Raw genomic sequence first — 26,018 nt, forward strand, 5'->3', positions numbered from 1 at the left:
CAAAATAAGTGATAAAAGATATATTGGAAGATAACTATAAAAATTGATCAACAAACCTTAGGGAAAAGTCCAGACATCCAGCTATTTAATTAGAGATGTCATAAAATTATTGATACAGCTGTTTCACTTAATGGAACTCCACATAGAACCTATATATAAAACTAGTGAAGTACAGGACAAGTGGCAAATGTGAAACAAAACTGTCAAAACAGGGTATTATCTCAGCAAATGGTGTTGATTTATATCTGTTGATCATCCTAGTTGATACCCAATAAGTGAAAGAATAAGTGATAGAATAATAACCCTATTTAATCAAGCAAAGAGAAAGAGTAATTTATTATATAATACCAAGCCAGTATATTTTCACAGTAGAATCAACACAACACAAAAGTGCAGAGAATAACCCAGAGTTTTAGGCCCATGGCTAGTGGTGAGACTAATCAATGGGTCAATCAACTATACTTATTAGGGCCTACTGTGGGCTAGACACTTGTATTAAATGTAAAGGACATGAAGAATAAACAGACATGGTCCCAGATCTCAAATATCAGTTATGGGATCTCAAATACCAGTCTTCTGGTATCTAATCTAGAGCTAAGCTGACTTTTAAATGGATCATGAGTAGTAGCACAAGAATAGAGGATGCACAGTCCTTCAAGAGAAATTTTTTAAAAACCTCGAAGTGATATCAGTAACCTTGTTATTTTTCATATAAATCTTTATGCATTTATTGCTTTTAACAAATATTAAGGAATTAAAATCTATAAAATGGATTTTGGTTAATTAAGTGTAAAATTGGGGAGTGTAAAATTTGATTTGGTTAAGGCTCATCTTTTATAGATATGTACGTATTTACTAAAAAACTATTTCAGGATGAGTCATTTCTATATTCAATAGATCATACATATAGCATAATAGATGATTAAACAATTAAAAAAGTCATTCCTGACTTTATTCAGTCAGTTCAGTTTTGTAAACTATTAAACACTCAACTTAAGTGACTAAAAGTTATGACAAAACTAGTGACCACTTGGGTGTCAGAATGAGAAATGTGATTCTCAGTTTAGGGTCATCAGCTATGCTGCTGTGGACATACGTGAGGGGTTACTGTTACGGGTAAATCCCATTTCTCTGTGAGAATGAGGAGTAAGTTGATAACCAGCACCATGCAAATGCAACCTTACAAAACATTTCCATGCCAGAAATACTTTGAGGAGATTGGTAGAATTTTTAGAAAATATTTTCAAGATTGATTTAATAGTTATTGATTCTGTTTTGTTTAGCTTTCAGGAAACATTAAGAGGATTTTTCTCAATGAGGTTTTAGATATACAACAAAGGGTGACAATTCAAGCTAAATGACACAGAACACATCCGTCCATCCTTATGGAACTTATCTTAGGTAAACATCAGGACTCTATATTTAGGTGAAGGCCCAGTCATATATGCCAGATAAACTAGTATTACAGATTTCCCAAGAGTGAGTACACAATACAATAAACTGAACATAAAAACTACAGAGAGGGGGCACAAATTCTCTTTTTCTATCAATCATAATTCTTCAAAATCTAACAATGCACGCGGTCTTCATATGAAAACCCATGATATTTATACTAGATGGGCAGAGAATTATAGTAGAAAGCTTTGGCTGCTTAGTATGACAATGCAGGTAACTTTTAGTATTTTAAAATTTATTAATTTATATTTAAACAAAACATAACACTAATATTCAATCCATATTTGATGCACTCTTAACATGTACATTAAAATTAGAATAACACTTTGATTCACTTTATTACATGTGCATTAAAATTAGAGCAGTACCAAATGGATATACATGTGACACCACTGGGCAGAAATGTCAAAAAGAAATATACTCTTCCACCTTGAAATAGGCACTTGTTTCATATTTACTTATATAGGCAAACGAGGCCACTTGCCTATGCTCCTGAATCTTGAAAATGTGGAATTTTAGGGCTCAGGATCATAACCACATTTAGTGGTGAATTAAACCATAGAGAGTTTTAGCTGGCCTGCCATGGAAGGACTGAATATATTTACTTTTTGAACTTTAGTCTGGAAAAAGCACATTATTCCTGATACCTTAGGAACTCTCTCCTGACTGGACAGGGAAAAATGGAACCTTGAGTATAATTTTTCAAATATCCAAACTTTTCCCATGATCTTTCTGATTAAGGCTTTGGCTTTCCAAAGCTACCATAAATGACTTCTTGGTAGCAGGAAACAATTTAGATGAGGAAAAGAGACTGTTAAAGGAAGCATCAGTATTGCTACTAATGGTAATGAACACAGAGAATATTTTCATCCGGTAGATAATGGATTTGAGTGTTTTCTTTTCTCACTGATTAGAAAACCTGTCCTCTTATTTCTCTTCCAGTAACATCTGGGGACACCAACAAAACGGAGAACATATTCTTCCAAATAAGAGTATAACCATACTGAATACTCATGGTGACTTCTATGCCTGAGAGGTATTTACCAGCCTTAAAATTATGAGAAATTATAGCTGTTGACTTACCACTTAAAGTAGCTTACATGTTTTCATACAGCCTGCTATTCTTAACGGTAAAGTGGCTTAATCATTAGACAGTCATCAGTAATGAACATATTAAGCAGTAAGATCTTGGAAAACAAAACAAAAAAGAAATATCAACATAGGAAATACAATATTCATTGGTAAAGTGACACTGTAACTAATTACAAAGTCCCACAACACAACAAATATGCTTTACAAAAGTGTAAAAATTTAAGATGCCACTTTTTGAAGGTCAAGCTGATGATCCACTAAGTAGGTTATGACTGCATTATTTTAAATCCATGTATCGGTTTAAGACATCCCTTCACATGTCTGCACGGACAAAAGAAGCAAAAACTCCATCTTCCCTAGCCAAGAGGCTTTCTGGAGTGTCATATTCTAAAATATTTCCTCGCTTCATCACAATAACCAGGTCTGCCGTCAGAATAGTGTGAACCCGATGCTGCGAGTGAAAAAAAAAAAAAAAATACATGTACTGGTTACAAATTTCACGAGCCAAAGCAATGGAATATGCATATCTCACTGATTATTTATCTTGAGGTGCTAGGAGGTACTAGAATAGAAGCACAGCCTCTTTTTCTGTCTTACTTAACATATCATTATTTACATACTTTTAAATACTGGCGAGTGTGACTGGGTCTTGGATGGGCTGTGTTAAATTGAGTGTAGCTAATATAGTAGTTTCAGCACTTTCATGGAAGTGTAAGGAGGCTAATTTTGTTTGTCAAATAATTAAATGATAAGAAGACCCATCGTGAACCAGTTGGGTTATAGTTTAGTCTAGACTAAAATTATCTCTTGGGTAGAGTCAACTAATTCGTGGGCTAACACACAATTTGAAGAGCCTTGGAAGGTGGTTCGATTCTGGGAACACAATATGGGGAATTCCATTCTGGCATGCAGTATTAGAATGGGTTATCCAGGACTTCAGACAAGCCCGCTCTTAGACTTTAGAGATTATTGCCACACACTTGTTCTCTCTTTTCTCCTGGCACCCTTTGGAGAGAAGCTTTGGGATTAGTAATTAATAATAATACAAGCTACCACTTATTGAGCATATATTATACATTAGGTGCTCCACACACATACTTGTTAATCATCAAAACATTCCTCAAATGTGGGTGTTTTCTCTCTCTGCTTTATGTGCGAGACCATTGTGGCTCATAGAGATAAAGCAAAAAAAGGAGATCACATAGATAATAAGTAGCAGAACCAGCATAAAATCAGGCGTATTAAGTTCAAAGCATGAGATATTTCCACCCTGCTATCAAATTGTTTTGTAGGGAGTATCTGCTACCTTCGAGGATTGCTCACCTGCCATTATTAGCATTATGGTTAAAAGAGCACAGGCTTTGAGGTTAGACTGGATGTGTATTTTGCTTTCCCTACCTGTGTGGTTGTGCAATCCTGATCAGCAAACTCAACTTTTGTATGCCTCAAGTTCCACATCTATAAAATGATGGTAATAATCACCTGCCTCGCAGAATGGTGGTGAGGATCAAATGAGATAATCCATGTAAAAAGAATTCAGCACCTTGTCTGACACATACAAGCACATACTAAATGTCAGCTAAAATTATTTTTTATTTTTAAAAATTTACAAGGGAAAAATCTGTGCCGTGGGCCTTTTTTACTTTTCTTGGTAAGATAGGTGCTGTGCAGTAGAAATATAATGTGGACTACAAATGTGAGACACATCTAATTTTAAATTTCTTAAAAGCCACTTTTTCAAGGCACAAATAAACAGGTGAAATCTATGTGAAGTTATATTAAATACAGTTGTTTTTTTTTTTTAACATAAGCTCCATGCCCAATGCGGGGCTTGAACTCATGACCTTGAGATAAAGAGTCACATGCTCTACCAACTGAGCCAGCCAGGCACCCCATGAAATCCATTTTAATAATATATTTTAACCCAACATATTCAAAATATTTCAATATATAACCAATATAAAAATTAATAATGGTATCTTTTACATTTTTCTATTAGTACCAGGTCTTTGAAATCTAGTGTGCATTTCACACTTACAACATGTCTTAATTTGGACTACCCACATTTCAAGTGCTCAATAGCCATATGTGGTTCTGGGCTACCTACCATCCTGGAGCTGGACTTTGTGGTCAAAACATCAGCACGCTGATGGGAGTGCCAAACTCAGAAATATCGTCTGTTTATCTGATACACAGTTTTCCAAAGTCCCTTCTCCTAACAACCCAGAGTCCAACCTAAAGCCATCCCTAGGGCCAAAGGCCTATCATCTGCCCTGGGCCATGTAGATGGGGTAGTCTCAATGCTTATGCTTTCAGAAAAGCAAACAGTCACAGCTGGGACAACTAGAGGAGAAAAGTAAGACATATTTAGAGGATAATAAAGATGCCGGCTCAGAACATGTACCACTATTTCCAACATCCATAGACAAACCTATCATTCACTGAATATTGGTAATGAATAATATGTATTTAGGAATTACCAAAATTCGCAGGATAATGTTTATTTATCTTTGAGAGAAGACCAGAGTCACTTGTGTACCCATGCATTTAGAAAAAAAATAAACTTAAGATTACTGAACTGTTTAATATCCGCTGTGTATTTTCCCTCCAAAAAAGATTAATTCTTCAGTAACTATATCAGGATGCTAAAAAAAGAATCTGGCCTCTAAATCCCTAAAGAGAATATTATAAACATTGCCTTATTATACTAAAATAATGTTTATTTAAGAAATAAAAATAAAAACATGGAAAAAATCTTGGCCAATAGAAAGAAATATATGTGGTGCTTATTCCATTAATCCAAATTACTTTTTGCCTGAGAAAGTGTGGTGTCAATTATAAGAACATTGGTGCAATTTTTAAAATGCTCTAGAGAATTAATCTAATCAAGAGTGAAGGATAAAAATCACTTTCATAAATAAATGCCATCCACTATTTTGGTGCACGAAGGCTTCCTTTTAGAAGCCAGAGGAAGTTATCGTTTGAAGTTCTTTCACAATTTTCAGTGGTAGTTAACAAAATTAACAGAACAATTTTTAGCAGGGAAGAAAGAACAGTTACTGTTTAACAGAACTGAGAATCATTCTACAAGGGTTCTTCCACAGGTTGCTGGTGTCTCTCTCTGTTAAGAGCCTGGCAAGAGGAGTTGGTCCCACAGTAATTCATCCTACCCATGGCTTTCTGTGTCCCTGTGGGAAGGTATCCTAGTGGCCCCCTCCACTTCAGTGGTCTTGAAATGAAGAATGAGTGAAAGATACAGAAGTCTATGGAAAAGTATTCAGTGAATGTAGGTGGACAAGAAAGAGAACATAATTTTTTGGTTAAAAATACAAATTATGCTCAAGTAATCTTCCAGGTGTAAACTAAATGGGGCCACTCAACAATACCATGCTTCATGCAGAAGAGAGAAAAAACTAGTCTTTTGAGTATGCAAGGGTCTGCTTCCCCCCCTTTACCAGTCCGTTCTTTCTCCCCCACCCCCAAATATCTTCCTACCTTCTCCAGTGAGAAAATTCTTGAAAATATTAGAGAACTGTTTTTCAAGTTAGCCAGTTCTCTCACCCATTAAATCATTCACACTCTAGTATGAATGACTTAATCAGGTAACTCTCCTCCAGGGCAGAGTTCATTGGGAAATTGAGAGAAAAGTGTTTTTTTCTTTATTTAGACCCAGTGTACAGAAGGTGGGCCCTGATTTCCTGCCACTTTAAAAAACGCTGCACTTCAAAGGGTGCTCTTTTTCCATGCATCATTCACAAAAATGGAAGCATAAGCAAGCACTCCATACATAGCTCCCAGTATTCAACAGTTAAACCTAAATAATTCTGTAAATTAAAAAAATGCAATCTTCAGGGCAGGTAAGGAACATGTACAGTATTTTTAAGGACACTTACAATATATCCCCCAAAGAAGAGTGAAATTGGTCCTTACAACAGAGGTGAATCTGGTTCTTGGGTTTTTGTAAATACTATCTTTTGCATATATATATATATATATATATATATATATATATTAGAAAATTATGCATGCGCCTCATTCAGTATTGAACATAACTGAATCAGCTGGTTGAGCTGATTTATGTGAGAACACTCTGTAGGTAGCTCTCTCACCGCACCACCCCCTTTAATCACTGCCTTAGCCCTGCCTGGCTGAGAGGGATGCCCTTAAGATAACTACCAGAGGATGGGACAGTTGGCAGGGTAGCTGATGATGGTCTACTTGTTGGTCATCACCAAAGTGGAAAAGAGGCCATTCTTGTGGGCGAGCAAGTTTGGAACAGTATCACACTCCACTAAAATACCCTCAGAGAAGACTAAAATAAGACCTGCATCCAAAATAGAAGAAACACGGTGCTGGAGAGAAAAGAGAAATGGAAAGACGAGAATCAGCAAGAGGTAAAATGTCCAGGTGATTCGATCAAAAAAGTTCTTGTTAAACATTAAGCCTAAATGTGAGCAAGAATCCATCCACCTGCAAAGAGGAAGAAGAAAACCATGGCCTACTGTAACTTAAGTTATTACAATTACAAAGATTTGGGCAATTCTTCAGTTGGATTGGTGCTCAGAGAAAGTATCTACCTCAGCTGTGATGTATCTCATTGCCTTCTTTTTTTAAACAGTTAGGTGAATAGGAACAGAAATTAAGTGTAAGCGGTAGCAGAATTGGTAGTCATGTAGAAGAATTTTGCTTCTGAAACTGCTCATCGGATGATTAGATTATTGAAAAGAGAATTATCCCACATGAACTACCATCTGTATCTGGTGAAAAAAAAAAACGCAGGCATTCCTGCTGGAATCCTTAGACTTAAGATATCCCATCACTGTAAATTACGGGAGCTAGGTAGAACAGTTTGGGGAAAAAAAAAAACAATATAAAGGCTTTCAGAGCATAGCTGTGTTTTGTTGTTGTTGTTGTTTTGGTTTTTTGTTTTGCACAGATACAGAAACATTGGTAGAGAAATACATAATTCAAGATACATATACTTGAATTGCCCCAAAATAAAGATTATTGAATCTTGGAACAAAAACCAAAGAGGAGTAAATCAACCCTGTCTCCAATACTTACAGCTATTGTAACAACGGTGCGGTCTGCAAAAGCTGTCATTACCACTTTCTGCAAAATGTTTTCCTGCCAAAAAATCAATAAATTAAGTCTGAATTTTCTCTGGAGTCCTTTTTCTCTCCATACTATTTTGTCCCCAAGAGCAAAGACCGCCCCGCGCCGCCCCCCCCCCCCAGGCCCAATCCCTGCTGAGAACTCCCAGCTCCTGTCTTCTCTTGAGCAGTCCCCACAGCAAGCTTCTGCTGGGCTCCGAAGGCTCCATATGCTCCATTCTCCCTTTCTCTCCCACCTCTACTGAGGCTGTATTATAATAACCTTTATTGTAAATTGTAAATATTGTAAATCCTTAGCAATTAATACTAATTTTGATGTAGTTATGTATTTAGTGAACTGGCTTAATTAGAAACTATTTATTACTTTAAATTATGTTAACTTTGAGAAGGATTTATAACTTTGTATAACTGATTAGTCTTAACAGAAAAAAATGATGTCAATTAGCATCTCCATATATAATGGGCTGTTAATAATCTTGAAACTGTTTCAGCTTTTTGGATATTTTTTACCCAATCTAGAGTGTGCAGCAAGAAAATATCATGTTTGTGGATGTTTTTTATTTTTGTCCTTTCTGATGCCAAACTTTTAATATCAAGTTAACTTGTATAAGAACAACATTAATTGCTCATGCGTACAGTTTGTGGCTTAATGTGACATTTTCTCCACTTAATCATAGCCTTCTAGACAGATCCTTCTTGGCGTATTTAACAGTTTTAAATAATTTCTTTCAAAAGGCAAAGTTTCTGGCTCGTTACCATGAACACATTGAGAAGATCATTATTAATTCTAGTGAATCCTTCTTCTTCAAATTGCTTTAGAAAATAATGATTGATTTTGGTTAGCAATTTCTATTAAATAGAGATTTGCATACTTCATTTTATAACTTCCACAGTGTAAGACTTGAACGCTTGAACACAGTACAGTACTCTTGTCAACTGAGCACTGGAATTATATTGTTTTAAGAATTTATCAAAAACTGATGGCCAATTTATTTTATGTTTACTGGCAGTAGACTGTCATGTCTCCTTTATTTTAATTCTCAATGTGCTATCATCAATTGATTAAAGAAATGAATGAGAAGGCACTGAAACAACAGTACTGAGGACTTTGAACCCAAGCGGGAAAAACTAAGTTGTAATTTTCATGTGCATTTCCCCAGATCTTCAATTTAAGAAGTATAGATAATGCACTCACCGTGGCCATGTCAATGGAAGCCGTGGCTTCGTCCATGATGAGAATGCTGCTCTTGCGGACAAAGGCCCTAGCAAGGCAAAACAGCTGTCTCTGTCCAACACTGAAGTTCTCCCCACCTTCAGTGACAACTGCATCTACATCAGAGAGAGAAGCAAGGATTTCACTAAAATGCTACTAACATTTTCCTTGAGCAAAGTAGGGAAAAATAGGAATGTCCCACAAGAGGATACTGGATCTCACTGTACTGCTGCAAACATTTTATACTGGAGAGGCAAAGAGGAATTTTACTTTGGGAAAATGAAGATGATCCTGGGCCATCCTATTTTTGACAAAAGGTGGTAAATTACCTCCTTATACAGGATATAAAATACTGGTAAGGCATTTTGAAAACTGGAAGACCCTAGAGGTTATTTAATTATTTAATATAATTATCTAAGGAGATTATTTAACATAGTTATCTGAGGCCCAGAGAAATGAAGTGGCTTGCCCATGATCACACAGCTAATTTGCAGTAGAGCTTGATAAGAAACAGAACATTCTTGACTCCAATGTCCATTCTCTTTTTATTATACCATCCCACTGGACTGTAAGTTCCACATGGTTAAAGACTGGATTTATTTTTGTTCATCAGTGTATCCTCAGCACTTGGTATCTGACATAGCAGCTGAATAAAACATTGTTGGATAGATAAATGAATGTTAGATCCTCATTATCATTTTCTTTTTCTTTTTTGGTTTCCATCCACATTTCATAAACTGTCCTCTTGTGAGTTTAAGATAAATTCTGTTCTCAAAACATCTCTTTTATTAGAATTCAAACACAACCTAGTAGAGTTCTAGGGATAAATTTCTATTTTCTGTTTTCTCATTGCATCAGATTCTTGTAATTTTTCATGCTTGGGGGCTATGCCTTTATTCTCTAAATTTTAATTTACATAATAAATAAGGAGGGTGCAAGAGATGATGGATGTTTTTCACCAGAATTGGCCTGAACCAGATCTTTATCAAGCAATTGATGTAATCTTTATGAAGACAATGAACATAAACAAGTCAATTACATAGTGTAAAAATAATCCCCTGTTGCTTACACTGTACCATAACCCTTGAACATCGTGCCCATGATTCAAAACAGGTGCATACATCTTTTGTGTGAAGGAAGAGGACTACAAAGTCATAATTGCCTGTATTCTCAACTACTAAAGGTGTGAGTGTCTCTAAATATCACAGGAGAAGGGTCTATATGCAATATCAATTTCTCAAGTAGACTTGCTTGGCTCGCCATGAGAGACATCAAAATTATGATGGGAAAGTTCATCCAGATCCCTGGAATTGCTCCCATAGTCTAACACTGGCAAGGTCAATAAAACTATCTTTAAAGACATGCTATCTCAATTTCTGTTTGTGGGAGGCCTTTCCCTTGGGACTTAATTAAAATCATAAAAGGTATTGTTTTTGAGTAGGTCCTCCTTCCCAAATAAACATGTTTTATTTTGTGGGCTGATTTTTTTTCTAGATGCCAAAACAACACAATCAACATGGCAGCTACATATTATGTATTAAAATTAGAATATCAACCAACTCTTATCTTTCTGACTGCTTTCTTAAATGAGTTCAGATTTTAAGGTGTTACGGAACCTGGACTGGATCGCCTGATGGAAGAACCAAGCGGCACTCGGAGATCTTGGAGGATAGGAGGTTTGTTTAATGCCAGCGGGCTCAGAGAAGAGTGGTCTCCAAAGGTCTGAGCCCCAAGCACAAACAAAGGGGGCAATTTATACACTTCTGCTTCCGAATACTTGGCACTTTTGGCGCATGCACAAAGCAGGGCAGGGAGAAGAACCCGGATTGGTGCGTGCGGGAAGCAGAGCAGGGAAAAGAACCCAGAAGAGCCCTGGCGCAAGGACTGGGACTCTCTCACTGGCTCTGTCGGCCATCTTAGGACATAGATTTTCCTTATCAAAGGAAGCAAAAGTCCAAAATTATAGATATTCATCATTTTATGAATTAAAGACAGCATTGTGTACTTTCTGTTGTTTTGTTTTGTTAATCATGTTCTTTAATTATTCATGTTGTTGTTTTATTCTGTCATCAGTTATTTGCCAGAAATTGTCTACCTCTGGGACTAAATTTATATCTGATTGTTTGAGTACATGTTTTATCTCTTACGCAGGTGGCTAAAACTGAGGTTGTAGCAAGGTCATAGAAAATAATGTCTTCACAAAATTATGTCACATAAATATAAGGAATAGGCCCTTCTGGCAACAAAGAAAATGGCTGCCAATGTGGAGAAACTGCCTGCTCCTACATGGTACCGACTACTCTGAACCTAGTAGCCTCTTCTATCCTCCTACCCATGTACTGGGAGTCAGGGGTCATGTCAATCACATGAGTAGAATGACCACAGGGAAATATTCTGATTCAAATGACCTGTACCACTTGGGCGCCTGGGTGGCTTAGTCAGTTAAGCATCCGACTCTTGATTTCAGCTCAGGTCATGATCTCAGGGTCATGAGATGGAGCCTGCTTGAGATTCTCTCTCTCCCCCTGCCCCTCCTCCCCCACTCACCCTCTTGCGCCCTCTCTCTCTAATAAAATAAAATAAAATAAAATAAAATAAAATAAAATAAAATAACTGTACCACTAAAGGTGAAAAGACTGAAGAGTTAAATGTATTAACTGGAATATTTTGGAGTGTTCATATAGAACAGAATTTGTTATAAGTTTCATCCTCTGGCATCCTATGCAAAAACATTAGATTTTGAAGTATCCTAATGACCTTTTGGAGATTATTTTAAGTTTAAGGGGACTTAACAGGAATAATGTGATTTTAGCATAAAATATAGAGATATATAGAATTAATTGCATATGTAAAAATAAGTGTATTCTCTAGAAAATATACCTAGACCTCCTGGTAGGGATTTGACCATATTCTTCAGCTGAGCAATTTCTAGAGCTTCCCAGAGTCTGTCGTCTGTGCATTTACACTCTGGATCTAAATTAAATCTGTAAGGGAAAAAAATAAGTTTTTAGTCAATAAATAAAAATAAAGGCATTTTTACATACGTTTGCTTATTGCTGTTCTTTCCTTAAAATATAAGTTCCATTTGTTTTGGTTATTGCTATATCCCTAATACCTAGAACAGTGCTCAGGATAGAGCAGGCATTCAATTCATGTTGGATGAATAAATGAATGACCTTAATGTTCTGAAAAATGTTTTCCAAAGATATAATTAGTAAGTTTATATGCAAGATACAACATGATAAAATTCATTATGTGGATTTATCCACTTTGATATTATATTTAATGTAACTTGAATAGTGTCTAGCAAAGTGTTTCTACAGAACCGATGATTATATGGGAACACGTAATGCTATCTTAGATGAGCTGTGCTGCACCAACCACAATAGTAGTATTCACAGTAAATCTACCGGGACATGTAAATTCACTATGGCATTGCTAAATAACTGCATACATCCACAACTTTCAACTGAAGTGATTTTGCAGCTGAATATTGAGCAATCTTACATCCATTTTCTCTTCAAGACAAAAGGAGGTGGCAATATTTCTTTGTAATTAAGGTAGAGGAGGGGAGCAAGAGAGAACAAAAGATGGATGCACTGAGAGACATGACCTGGTGGTTAATGCCATGGTGGACTTTGGGAGTCAGACAAACTCTACCACTTACTAAGTGTATGAACTTGAACCAGTTAGAGCTTCTCTGAGTTTCAAAATGCTCATCTGTAAAATGAGGATAATAATATGTATACTAGAGCAGTGCTTTGAGGATTTAATGAGACAATATATTTAAAGCACTTAGCAGATAGTAGATACTGCTTTTTTTTTTTTTTTTTTTTTTTTTTTACTGTGGGAAACCATAAACCAGGCATGGAGAAGATTGTAGCAGCTTCTTAAAAGCAATTTTCACTGAAAGAAAAATTATGAGGGATGGGGGAATCAAGGGATTAACCAAACTCAATATTGCTGAGCCCAAGCCAGACACATAGTGATAGGCAGGATATCTGTAGGGTAGAACACCTTAGAAATGTCTGCCAAGAATCATTGCCCCAGGGGCACCTGGGTGGCTCAGTTGTTAAGCATCTGCCCTAGGCTCAGGTCGTGATCCCAGGGTCCTGGGATAGAGCCCCTCGTCAGACTCCCAGCTCAGTGGGGAGTCTGCTTCTCTCTCTCCCTCTCCCACTCCCCCTGCTTGTGTTCCCTCTCTCGCTGTGTCTCTCTCTGTCAAATAAATAAATAAAATCTTAAAAAAAAAAAAGAATCACTGCCCCAAGTACTGAGGAGGAAGTGACTTTTGTGGAGTCAAATTGAAAGAGCAGAGCTCCTGGAATAAATAAAGGACTGGCCTCTGTAGAGGTTAATTTAGCAACTCTAGGGTTGACCAGAATTGTTGACTAGAATATTCCTTCTTATCATCCTGAAAATGTCATTCACACCTACCTGAAAAACAGTTCTGAGTAAAACTCTCCTATGAGCCAAAAGGTAAATCCTGAGACATTCGGGTTTCTATTGAATACATCACCTACCTAATAGAACCACTGAATAGTATTGGATCCTGCAAAATGATTGAAAGTCTAGAACGTAGTGTGTGCAGTGGTAGTTTTGAAATGTCTATCCCATCAATGACAATCTTTCCTGTTAAACAGAAACAAAAAATTGAAGGCATTTAGTAAAATCAAAAGTAAAATAATATTTGTTTACAAATTGAAAGTACCTTCCTAGTTCAGGGTTTATCAGAAGATAAAGCTTTCCATTTAACTATTAAAAGCATCATTATGCATTTTGATGAAAAATATACATTTTGGTGGTGTTCTCTTTCCTCTGTATTTTCTCTTAAAGAGATTCTCAGTTTTTATTCAGTTTCCATGGTTCATACAAACCAAAAGTACTTTTTCTCCTTAATGGGTCCTCTCCCTTCCAATATTCCTTTATCCTTGTTCCCTGCTTTATTTCCTTCACAAGATATTTTATATACATGTACTTATCTTTTTTTTATTGTCTCTCTCTCCCAACTAGAATATAAACTCCTTGAAGACAGTGATTTTGTCTAAATTATTCACTCTTTTATTGATTGAACAGGAGAGTGCATTGTAAATAAGAAAAGAAATTCTATGACATAGATATCAAATTTTAATGAATTTCTCCATACTGTATTTAGACTTATTAGAGACTTGTGCCATCTTGATATCTTTGACCTCAGATTGATAGATTATTTTAAGATAGATTATGTCACTTTGTGCGAAGACAGTACTGCCATATGAAATGAGCAGGCCAAGCAAAGAATGGCAGGTGGAGTCCCTTTTCCAGCTAGATGTAGATTCAAGAGGAGGCAAGGTGGTCAGCTTAACCTTTCTTTCAGGAATAACACATTATCTATTAAAATCTTAATAGCCTAATGCTAAACAAGAGAATCAGTCATTGATAGTCCACATGGGGCCTGAAAACATGTTTCTGGATTCATAAGGAACAGGCTAATCTAATATGTTCAGTTATAACCACCGTTTTTGGTTTTTTTTTAATGGAAAGTGTCAATCAATTGTCTTTGGATCATGTAACTGACTTATAATGAAAATCCACTGAAATTCCTTAAAGTATCTGTGTATTATTTATCATTACTAGCCATGGAAGAGCAAGCTGCTAACCCAGCTGCTGATGCCTACCTACTCTGCTCCTGAATCTAACCCCCAAGGAGACTGCAATTACTGTAGTTCATCTCTGTTCATAAACTGACCTCTTCACCTCACAGAGCTGTTGTGTAGATTAAGTAATATAAACTGTCAAGTACAATAAAAATGTGAAGTACTATAATCATCATCACAATCATTTCAGATAATAGTAGGAAGCGCTTCCTGGAGCTGATGATCAAGCACATTGCTGGATCCCCTTTTATTCAAGACGGTTTATGTGCTAGGCTATTTATAGGTCACTTGATAGACTAAATAATGTGACATATTTCTCTAAAGCAAAGATTAAATTATTCCCATGTATCATGTTATTAATAATTTTGTGGATGAATAAATATTTTTGTATATTGTCAACATGTGCTTGGCACTTAGCAAGTTGCCACCCCACAAAATGTTCAGCATCATTAAACCATGTTATGAAAGTAAGAGTCATGCACCAAAATTAATAATGCAGATTACTTACCTCCTTGCATTTTTTTCCTTTGATGGAAATGGATGTGTTTTTAGTTTGAGCAAAGCAAGACAGCCTTCCTTTCTCTCCCTTCCTCTTGAAATGCCACCTACATCTACTGCTGTTCAAAATGGGTGGCTTTGTTTTCATTTCCCCAGTTTATTAGAATTCTTTAACAACAATCTCTAGAGCTGAGTTTAGAGCTAATAATTTTATTAGCAATTTTATGTTCATTCTTTACTTCTAGACTGTTGACCTGGGACATCTGCCTCAAATCATGGGTCTCAGGACACAAAGTCCTTATAAATATTTGCTCTTTATTTCTGCAGGATTAGGTAAGTTGATGCCTCACTTTTTTTTAAGGAAAAGCACCATATAGCGAATGAGAACATTTAGTTAGTAACTTACCATCAAATATATCCACCATTCTGAAGAAAGCCAGTGATAATGATGATTTCCCGCTACCAGTGCGACCACATATGCCCACCTAAAAAGCAAATGTCACTCAGACAGAAAAGGACTCAGAAAAAAGGCAGAAGATGGGCACAAAGTATTTTTAATTTTGACAAGATACCATGGGGAAACTGTACCTCTATTTAAATAGCTAATAAATCGTCATTCTTTTATTATGAACATTAAGATAAAAACACAGAGTCCTCACCAAATCTTCAATGATTTCATTCTAACTCTTTTTATTTGTATGTGGCTGTGTTGTTTTTCCTTCGTGGCTTAATTTTTGCATTTAGTATATTGTTGGTCTAATAAGTAAGTATTCAATTTTATCTTAGAAGTGATGATTTTATAACAAAAAGTAGACTGGCTCCACTTCTTTTCTGCATATTTTCTCTTTTTAAAGTAGCTAAAACAAATCATTTTGGGACTAAAGCTAGTACAAATGCAAAAGTCCTCAAGGAGATGTCTGATATGGCTGTGAGCCAGAAGCCAGAAATTTGGACAAACACACATATTGTTGATTTTCCTGATCTTCCCGGGAGAATAATGAATGTCAATACAACTTAGAGAACATGTATTTTATCCTGATCCTCTCTCTCTCTTTTCTCTCTTATGTAGATAATTTGACTTATAAGTATAGGGAGTATTATGTGAGCCCAGTGAAAATGTACTTGGCTGAATGTCTCAAGAGCTTAGATAGTGATCAAGTGGCTCCATCCTCTGATTTGTATGAAACAAATGGCAGTGAATTCCATACCTTTTGCCCTGGTTTGATGTACGCCTTGACATGCTTAAGAACAGGTTTCAGATTATTTTCATATCTGACACACAGGTCATGAATCTTGATCTCTCCTTCCTGTGGCCAATGTTCTGGAACTTGAGAAGGGTCTGGGGGGTGAGGGTGGAGTAGGGGAAGTCAGAGGGAGAAGGAGAGAGGGAGACAGGAAGAGAGGGGGAGAGAGAGGGGGAGAGAGAGGGAGGGAGAGAGAGGGAAGGAAAGAGGGGCAGGAAGAAACATACACATACTTATATACATTTATACATACAAACATATACATTTTAAAAATAAATTTTAAGTAATACTGAACCAAATTCTGTGTCTTTTTAAAATTAAAATTACATTCAGAGTAAAGGCCTATTGATTAAGAAATTTCAAAATAGCTTTTGTGTGTGTTTCTTTTGGAAGCATGAACTATCATGTCTTTTCTGTATTCCATCGTTTGGTTCTATTGAAGATAGTTCATCTGCGAATTCATTCATTTGTTCAGTCAGTCATCAAACATTTGAGTGCTTAAAATGAGAGGTGTTGTGCAAGGTGATGGGAATATGGAGATGAAAGACATGCCACACAAAGTGCTCCCTGTGTCCTGGGGAAGCATCAGGATCTACAGTACTGCATGCAGGGTCACATGATGGAGTCCAAACCAAGGTGCTCTGGGAGCACAGATGGTGGTAACCCGAGAGTTCCAGGAGGGTTTCAAGAGAAGATGGTGCCTGAGATGAGTCTTAAAGGATTAGGGATGGTGAGATTTGTTTCAAATATATATGGAGAGAACAAAGATAAAAAGAAACCTTGGCATGTTGGATAGATGATGAGAGATGAGACCAGGTAGGTGGGCAAGGATCGACTAATGAAGAGTCTAGTGGTCTTAACTAACTTGTCTGGATTTTGTCCTTGAAGACCCAGATAGCTATTGAAGGATTTAGGCAAAATAATTCATTTTAAGCATGAAATTTGAATTTAAGAAAGATCATTCCATCTTCAGTATTGAATTTCCTGCCAATTTTATTCTAGCAAAGCTGAGAATCTCAGTAAGAGCCAAGTTTCTTGACATCTAAGTTAATACGATCTTGAGAAAGAGAACACAATAAATAGTTCATAGTGTAGGTTGATAATGAATGTAATAAAGTCCAAATACTTTTTATAATTCTCTTTAAATATTACTACATAACATCTATTTGGAGTCTGGTCATATCCCAAACTTTTCAGGCCTAAATAGCCATATCATTTCAGGTGTATCTCATAAAGCAAAGCCAAGACAAGAAGGGATTCTTGGATATTAAAGTGGAAAACAAAAACAAAAATGACAATGTGTCTGACACACAACTAATATTTGTATAAAATAAATATTTAAGTGAAACAAAATAATATTTAGAGCAATACCCATAGTGCCTTCATAGTTCTCAGATTCCATAGTCAAGAAACTGTTCACTTTCTTCACTGCCCCCATCTGGACCTCCAGGTCAGCCAAGTTCCTCACAACCCAGTTCAAATAATTGGTTATCTGTGTCAGGTGACAAAAAGAAATTAACACATTTAAAATGAAGTAACAATCTTTGTAATCACTGGATATTTTAGGATAGGATGACTTGGACAGTTAGTGTACATCCTGTGGTACAATTCGTAAGTGCTGCAAGATATCAGAGACCAGGGAGGGTGTCATGGGATAAAACAGGCAAAGGAGGTGTCCACTCTTCTTCAAGGGTCCTCACATGTCAATGATTCACAAACTGTCCTCTGATTTCCCTGCACAAGTTGAATGTAGCTCTGATTGCACTTATCTCATTTATATTCATATTCATTTTAGTGTCCCCAAATAGGCTGTGAACAAGTTAGGGACAGGGATCTCAAACAGCCTTGGGAGTGCTCTCACCATAGATTTTGAGGAGTTTCTAAAAACCAATTTGCAGTATCAGAACTGAATCCACGCTGCCCTAAAATGCTGGGTTTGGGCCCCAATCTCCTTTTATTTGCAAGATGTCATTTTGTTATGAATTTCAATCTGCTCCTCTTACATCCATGAATAGGAATTGATAATAACTATAGAAAGCACCTTCAACACTACATGAAAAGTGATGTTTTCATCCATACCTACCGTAAGTGCATATAGAAGACCCAAACCCACCAATCCAGAATTGGAAGAGCCGCTGATGGATGCAATAGACGCAGTGAGGACAATGCAAGCTCCCAGATAATCCTAGAAAGGAGCAAGAAAAATCGTTAAAAGATTTTCCTCAAGTTCTTAAACAAAAGATCCCAATCGATTTGGAGAGGTTATCACTAAGACAGTACACATCACTTCTTGTGTGTCCTGTTAAGTTTCTGAGGAAGACTACCTAAGATATGGATGAATGCCAACTCACCATATTAAGGCTAGAATGGGCGTAATTCAATGCTCTAATTGTATCTATGCAGAAATGGATTCATAGAAGTTAAATAACTTGCCAGAAATTCAGCTGCAATTTGTGGCCCAACCAGTGTCAGACATAGGGTTTCTTTTTCTCCTCCCCTCCCCCGCACCCCCCCACAACAGGCCCTTTCTATTGCATTGTGTTGCCAGATAAGTAATTATCTGGGGACTTGATTTACTACCTTAAATTTCATGTGTACTTATATCTGGATTGTGATCTATCTCCCTTGTGCAATACAGTAAGGGCCCTGCAGAAATTTGCATCTGGTTACCTTGTTGAGATTCATATCTAAACTTTTTTCAAATATCTGGGCTCAGAGTCTAGGACATTAAATCTCCAGATTCCATGTAAATAAGAATAAGGGTTATATTTACTCATAAATGGGAAGTGTGGGCCAGTCTTAGAGCATTTGAATTATCTATGGTCTATCAGTGATAAACTCTCCTGTGAAATTTTAAAAATTCATTGAGGTCAGTCTTTAACTCAAATAAGAAACAGGGCACATCTGTCCATTTCTTTTCTTTTTAAAAAAAAAAAGATTTTATTTACTTATTTTAGAGAGAGAGAAAGAGAGAGCACAGGGGGTATGTGGAGGGGCAGAGGGAGAGAGAGAGAGAGAATCTTAAGCACAGTCCATGTCCGACGCTGGGCTCGATCTCACAACCCTGAAATCAAGAGTCGGATGCTTAACCGACTAAGCCACCCAGACACCCCACATCTGTCCATTTTCAAACACTTCTTTCTTCCTCATTTCCCAGCACTTTTAGGCACTGTTCTGTCTTATCAATTGAAAAAGAAATCTTAAAAACTTTTCATGCTGATGAGTCATATATCCTGGAAGCAGGTAGCATTTCAGGCACGAGTACTTCTAGAACTATTTCAAGTTTCATCTCACTTGTGACCTTTTTAGCTAGATATGTCTCTGATCCCTCAAAAAAAAAAAAAACAACTAATAACTAGGTGATAAGACTTTAATGACTGTAATGGAGTGTTTAACGTGCTGGAGACAACAAATGAAGTTACTCAAGTCAGCTCACATGTGCACATTCCTGCCTCTTTTTAGAACAGATCCAAAGATCCAGCTCTTGAGGAACAATCAGTAATCCCAGCCTTGAAATCACAGATCTGGGCTCAGATGCTGACTTTGCCAATTACCACACAAATAATTTAAACCCCTTTGAAACTCAGTTTCTTTGGAAAATAGAAATGATACCTAATTCAAAGACGTTGAAAGGACTAAAAAAAGATTAAATACCCGTTACATTTCACCACCTCCATGTACCAGGATATCTTTCTTCCTCTGGATGATTTTCAAATGTTTGAAGCAAGCTTAAAAGTTTATGTGCATCATAAAACATCAAAGGTTACAAAGAGGCACTAAAATTTAATTCCATAATGATTTCCACGATCTTTACAAAGAATAAAGAAGGGAATCATGCAGAGTTACTCTCTTGAGGTAGTAAATTCCCAAGAGGTAGTAAATACTCCTTGGATCGCTTCTTCCAGTCAGACCATGTGTTAACAACTTGTTACATCCCAATTAGACAGTACTTCTTCTTTTTCCCTTTATTTGAAGCAACAACTACATGGCTGCATAATCTAACCAGTCTGGGCCACTCTTACATCTGACAAATGGCAACATGCTCCCCAAATACTTCTAAAATATTTATAGCAACATGAATTTCTCTTCCAGCCCTCTGTGTAAAGTTAACACTTCTGAAGTTATGGTGTAAATTTGTAATTTCTATATCTTTTCTAAAAAGACTCATAAGAAGTTTCTGTGATGAGTCCCAGAAAGTAAGTTAGTATCAAGGGATACTTGGAGCAAGGCCCTCCCTCCCAGCTTGATATAAAGAAATACACCATTCAGTTTCTGAGAAATTTCTGTGGGTAATATACACATTAAGGATTTGAAACAAGGCACATTTTTATTAATTTCTGTTCTCCACTTCCTCCCAGCTGACCTTATTGGGAAGAGCTTCATTCATTCATACAGTCATATATATATTGTTTCAAGCTTTTTTTAAATTCCGCTTAGTTAACATATAGTGTAATATTAGTTTCAGGAGTAGAATTTGGTGATTCATCACTTACATATAGCACCCAGTGCTCATCACAAGTGCCTTCCTTAATGTCCATCACCCATTTAGCCCATCCCCCCATCCACCTCCCCTCCATCAACCTTCAGGTTGTTCTCTATAGTTAAAAGTCTGTTTTATGGTTTGCCTCTCTTTTTTTCCCCTATGTTCCTCTGTTTCATTTCTTAAATTCCACATGAGTAAAATCATATGATATTTGTCTTTCGCTGACTGACTTATTTTGCTTAGCATAATACTCTCTAGCTTCATCCACGTTGTTGCAAATGGCAAGGTTTCATTCTTTTTTATGGATGAGTAATACTCCATTGTATATAGATACCATATCTTCATCAGTCGATGGACATTTGGGCACTTTCCACAATTTGGCTATTGTTGATAATGCTGCTATAAACATCAGGGTGCATGTGTCCCTTCAAATCAGTATTTTTGTATCCTTTGGGTAAATACTTGGTAGTGTAATTCCTGGATCATAGGTTAGTTCTATTTTTAACTTTGTGAGGAACCTCCACACTGTTTTCCAGAGTGGCTGCACCAGCTTGCATTCCCACCAACAGTGTAGGAGGGTTCCCCTTTCTCCACATCCCTGCCAACATCTGTCGTTTCCTGACTTGTCAATTTTAGCCATTCTGACTGGTGTGAGGTGGTATTTCACTGTGGTTTTGATTTGTATTTCCCTGATGCCGAGTGATGTGGAGCATCTTTTCATGTGTCTGATGGCCATCTGGATGTCTTCTTTGGAAAAATGTCTATTCATGTCTTCTGCCCATTTCCTAACTGGATTATTTGTTTTTTGGGTGTTGAGTTTGATAAGTTCTTTATAGATTTTAGATATTAACCCTTTATCAGATATGTCATTTGCAAATACCTTCTCCCATTCTGAAGGTTGCCTTTTAGTTTTGTTGATTGTTTCCTTCGCTGTGCAGAAGCTTTTTATCTTCATGAAGTCCCAATAGTTCATTTTTGCTTTTGTTTCCCTTGCCTCCGGAGACATAGTGTATAGTAAGAAGTTGCTATGGCTGATGTCAAAGAGGTTGCTGCCTGGGTTCTCCTCTAGGATTTTGGTGGTTTCCTGTCTTACATTTAGGTCTTTCATCTATTTTGAATTTATTTTTGTGCATGATGTAAAGAAAGTGGTCCAGTTTCATTCTTCTGCATGTGGCTGTCTAATTTTCCCAACACCATTTGTTGAAGAGACTCTCTTTTTTTCCATTGGATATTCTTTCCTGCTTTGTCGAAGATTAGTTGCCCATTATGTTGTGGGTCCACTTCTGGGTTTTTCTATTCTGTTCCATTGATCTATGTGTCTGTTTTTGTGCCAGTCTCATACTGCCTTGATCACCACAGCTTTGTAATATAATTTGAAGTCCAGAATGGTGATGCCTCCAGCTCTGCTTTTCTTTTTCAAAATTACATTCTTTTAAAAGTGTAACAATAAAATAATCACTGAGTTTCAAAAAATGGAAATTAGACAGTAGGCTTAATGTAAACATTATAAAAGAAATGCAAAACATTATGCACTCAATCTGCCTCTTTTTTTCTCTTTTTCTCTCTTTCTCTCACACCATTCCCCCCCCCCCATTAAATTGACTATGGAATATTTTATATTGGGGCCTGGATTCACTCATACAGAACTAAATGGTAGATTCAGTTAGATGATAATTTAAATTATTTTCTATTGAATTAAAATGGTAATTTTGGTGATAGATAGATAGTCTTATCTTGGCAATATTGCCAGCAATAGAAGTGAAGAGAGATGAAGGGAGGGAAGGGAGGAGGCTGATGAGTAAGTTTGAGCTAATATATATTTTCTGGCTCTCTTTCACATGGCTAATGTTTTTAAAACTACTTGAAAGGGGCATCACAATTCCGGACTTCCAGCTCTATTACAAAGCTGTAATCATCAAGACAGTATGTTACTGGCACAAAAACAGACACATAGATCAATGGAACAGAATAGAGAGCCCAGAAATGGACCCTCAACTCTATGGTCAACTAATCTTTGACAAAGCAGGAAAGAACGTCCAATGGAAAAAAGACAGTCTCTTCAACAAATGGTGTTGGGAAAATTGGACAGCCACATGCAGAAGAATGAAACTGGACCATTTCCTTACACCACACACAAAAATAGACTCCAAATGGTTGAAAGACCTAAATGTGAGACAGGAATCCATCAAAATCCTAAAGGAGAACACAGGCAGCAACCTCTTCGACCTCAGCTGCAGCAACTTCTTCCTAGAAACATCTCCAAAGGCAAGGGAAGCAAGGGCAAAAATGAACTATTGGGACTTCATCAAGATAAAAAGCTTTTTCACAGCAAAAGAAACAGTCAACAAAACCAAAAGACAACCGACAGAATGGGAGAAGATATTTGCAAATGACATATCAGATAAAGGGCTAGTATCCAAAATCTATAAAGAACTTATCAAACTCAACACCCAAAGAACAAAGAATCCAATCAAGAAATGGGCAGAAGACATGAACAGACATTTTTCCAAAGAAGACATCCAAATGGCCAAAAGACACATGAAAAAGTACTCAACATCGCTTGGCATCAGGGAAATCCAAATCAAAACCTCAGTGAGATACCACCTCACACCAGTCAGAATGGCTAAAATTAACAAGTCAGGAAATGACAGATGTTGGCAGGGATGCAGAGAAAGGGGAACCCTCCCACACTGTTGGTGGGAATGCAAGCTGGTGCAACCACTCTGGAAAACAGTATGGAGGTTCCTCAAAAAGTTGAAAATAGAGCTACCATACGACACAGCAATTGCACTACTGGGTATTTACCCCAAAGATACAAATGTAGGGATCCGAAGGGGTATGTGCACCCCAATGTTTATAGGAGCAATGTCCACAATAGCCAAACTGTGGAAAGAGCCAAGATGTCCATCGACAGATGAATGGATAAAGAAGATGTGGTATAGATATACAATGGAATATTATGCAGCCATCAAAAGGAATGAGATCTGGCCATTTGCAACAACGTGGATGGAACTGGAGGGTGTTATGCTGAGCGAAATAAGTCAATCAGAGAAAGACATGTATCATATGACCTCACTGATATGAGGAATTCTTAATCTCAGGAAACAAACTGAGGGTTGCTGGAGTGGTGGGGGGTGGGAGGGATGGGGTGGCTGGATGATAGACATTGGGGAGGGTATGTGCTATGGTGAGCGCTATGAATTGTGAAAGACTGTTGAATCACAGATCTGTACCTCTGAAACAAATAATGCAATGTATGTTAAGAAAAAAAAAAAGAAGAAGATAGGAGGGGAAGAATGAAGGGGTGGAAATCGGAGGGGGAGATGAACCATGAGAGACGATGGACTCTGAGAAACAAACTGAGGGTTCTAGAGGGGAGCGGGGTGGGAGGATGGGTTAGTCTGGTGATGGGTATTAAAGAGGGCACATTCTGCATGGAGCACTGGGTGTTATGCACAAACAATGAATCATGGAACATGACATCAAAAACTAATGATGTGATGTATGGTGATTAACATAACAATAAAAAATTAAAAAAAAAACTACTTGAAAGGTTCTCAGTATGATCATTAGACACTGTTATTTTAATTATTAGTCCAGTATATAAAATATGCTGAAATGTGTATATAAAGATAATATATATATACATATATATTTTAATTTAATTTCAAGTTAGTTAATATACAGTGCAGCACTGGTTTCAGGAGCAGAATGCAGTGATTCATCACCCACATACAATACTCAGTGCTCATCCTAACAAGTGCCCTCTTTAATACCCATCACCCATTTCGTCCACCCCTCCACCACCCACCCCCCCTACAGCAACTCTCATTTTGTTCTCTATATTTAAGAGTCTCTTATGGTTTGCTTCCCTCTCTGTTTTTATCTTATTTTTTTGTTTTATTTTTTATTAAAGATAATGTATAGAGATAAATGTTTTTGACATCTCAGAAATAAGACATACCTTCTTGAAGTACATTTATAGCACATTTTCCAGGGGATGAACCCATTTTCAAAATCTACAGTCTACTAAATTCAAATAGACATGAGAGTTTAAAAGCCAATGTCTACAGTTTAGTAGCTATAACAAAGTTATTTTATTTATTATAAAAAATATTCTTCATCATTTTTTATTTTATTTATTATTTTTTTAAGATTTTATTTATTTGTTTGACAGAGAAAGACACAGCGAGAGAGGGAACACAAGCAGGGGGAGTGGGAGAGGGAGAAGCAGGCTTTCCCGCTGAGCAGGGAGCCCCATGCAGGGCTCAATTCCAGGACCCTGGGATCACAGCCTGAGCCGAAGGCAGACACTTAACGACTGAGCCACCCAGGCGCCCCCTTCATCATTTTTTTTTAGAAAATGCTATTCTTCTCGTCTTTTAATTATACCAACTAGATATTTTCAGCTCACTCCTGGATTATTACCACTGCTCAAAAATCTTTTTTCTAAAAAAAACACAAAACTTTTTTGTAATGAATTTGGAATGTTTTGGAGGCCTTGATCTGCATAAGAAAGGAAGCTCCTTTGTGCACCATTTTTATCAAGAAGCCTCATAGCAAAATCACTAAATTCCATTAACTTCCCTTCAAATTGTACAAGAATATAGATGTTTGGAACTGATAGATAGTAAGAGCTTGTGTTAGCTCCCTATTTTCACTTCCTTTACCATTTTTTAAAGGATTTTATTTATTTATTTGTCACAGAGACAGAGAGAGAAAGAGAGCGCACACACAAGCTGGGGGAGCAATAGGCAGAGGGGGAAGTAGACTCCCCACTGTGCAAGGAGCCCAAAGCGGGACTCAATCCCAGGACCCCGGGATCATGACCTGAGCTGAAGGCAGTCGTTTAACCGACTGAGCCACCCAGGCATCCCTCACTTCCTTCACCATCAAACTGAAGTTTAATGAATTACAAAGTGATTCTATAGTTATATCTTTTTTATTTTCTCTGCAAATATGCCAACGACAAAATGGTTTCAAGGCAATAAATTAAGAAAGGAGAAGCAGCTCGTCTGAATAACCCACACAAAGGAGAAAAAGTACTTAGGGATCACTAGCAGCATTCATTCTACTGCTTAGTCCTTACACATCCTAACCAATCAATTCAACGAAAACACACCTGTGGTCAAAACGATACAATGGAATGAGAGATTCAATTTAGGAAACAGAAGCTACTGCATATGGGAATTGCCAGTTCTCAAAGAGGGCTCCATGTCTGGACATTGTATCTGTATAGTGATGAATTATAACTTCCATCGAGTTTGTGAATTCAACACTCCC

The 26,018-nt window shown here is 37.0% G+C and overlaps 1 protein-coding gene across 5 annotated transcripts in view; it reads right to left on the reverse strand.

Moving 5' to 3' along the window:
• Positions 1-307: 307 nt before the first annotated feature.
• The window catches only part of ABCC9 (ATP binding cassette subfamily C member 9), a 136,352-nt gene continuing 110,641 nt past the window's right edge, over positions 308-26,018 (reverse strand). For all 5 annotated transcript variants that reach the window (XM_078075743.1, XM_036119208.2, XM_078075742.1 and 2 more), the window contains 9 exons: positions 18,336-18,437; positions 17,624-17,744; positions 16,217-16,347; positions 15,415-15,493; positions 13,398-13,506; positions 11,755-11,858; positions 8,857-8,990; positions 7,612-7,674; positions 308-2,998 (listed from right to left, as the gene is read on the reverse strand). In XM_078075743.1, the coding sequence (XP_077931869.1) occupies positions 2,861-2,998; positions 7,612-7,674; positions 8,857-8,990; positions 11,755-11,858; positions 13,398-13,506; positions 15,415-15,493; positions 16,217-16,347; positions 17,624-17,744; positions 18,336-18,437 (981 nt within the window). In that variant the 3' untranslated portion in view covers positions 308-2,860. The remainder of the gene's footprint in view (positions 2,999-7,611; positions 7,675-8,856; positions 8,991-11,754; positions 11,859-13,397; positions 13,507-15,414; positions 15,494-16,216; positions 16,348-17,623; positions 17,745-18,335; positions 18,438-26,018) is intronic.

This window comes from Halichoerus grypus, chromosome 6 (genome assembly GCF_964656455.1).
Source record: "Halichoerus grypus chromosome 6, mHalGry1.hap1.1, whole genome shotgun sequence".
Classification (NCBI taxonomy): Eukaryota; Metazoa; Chordata; class Mammalia; order Carnivora; family Phocidae; genus Halichoerus; species Halichoerus grypus.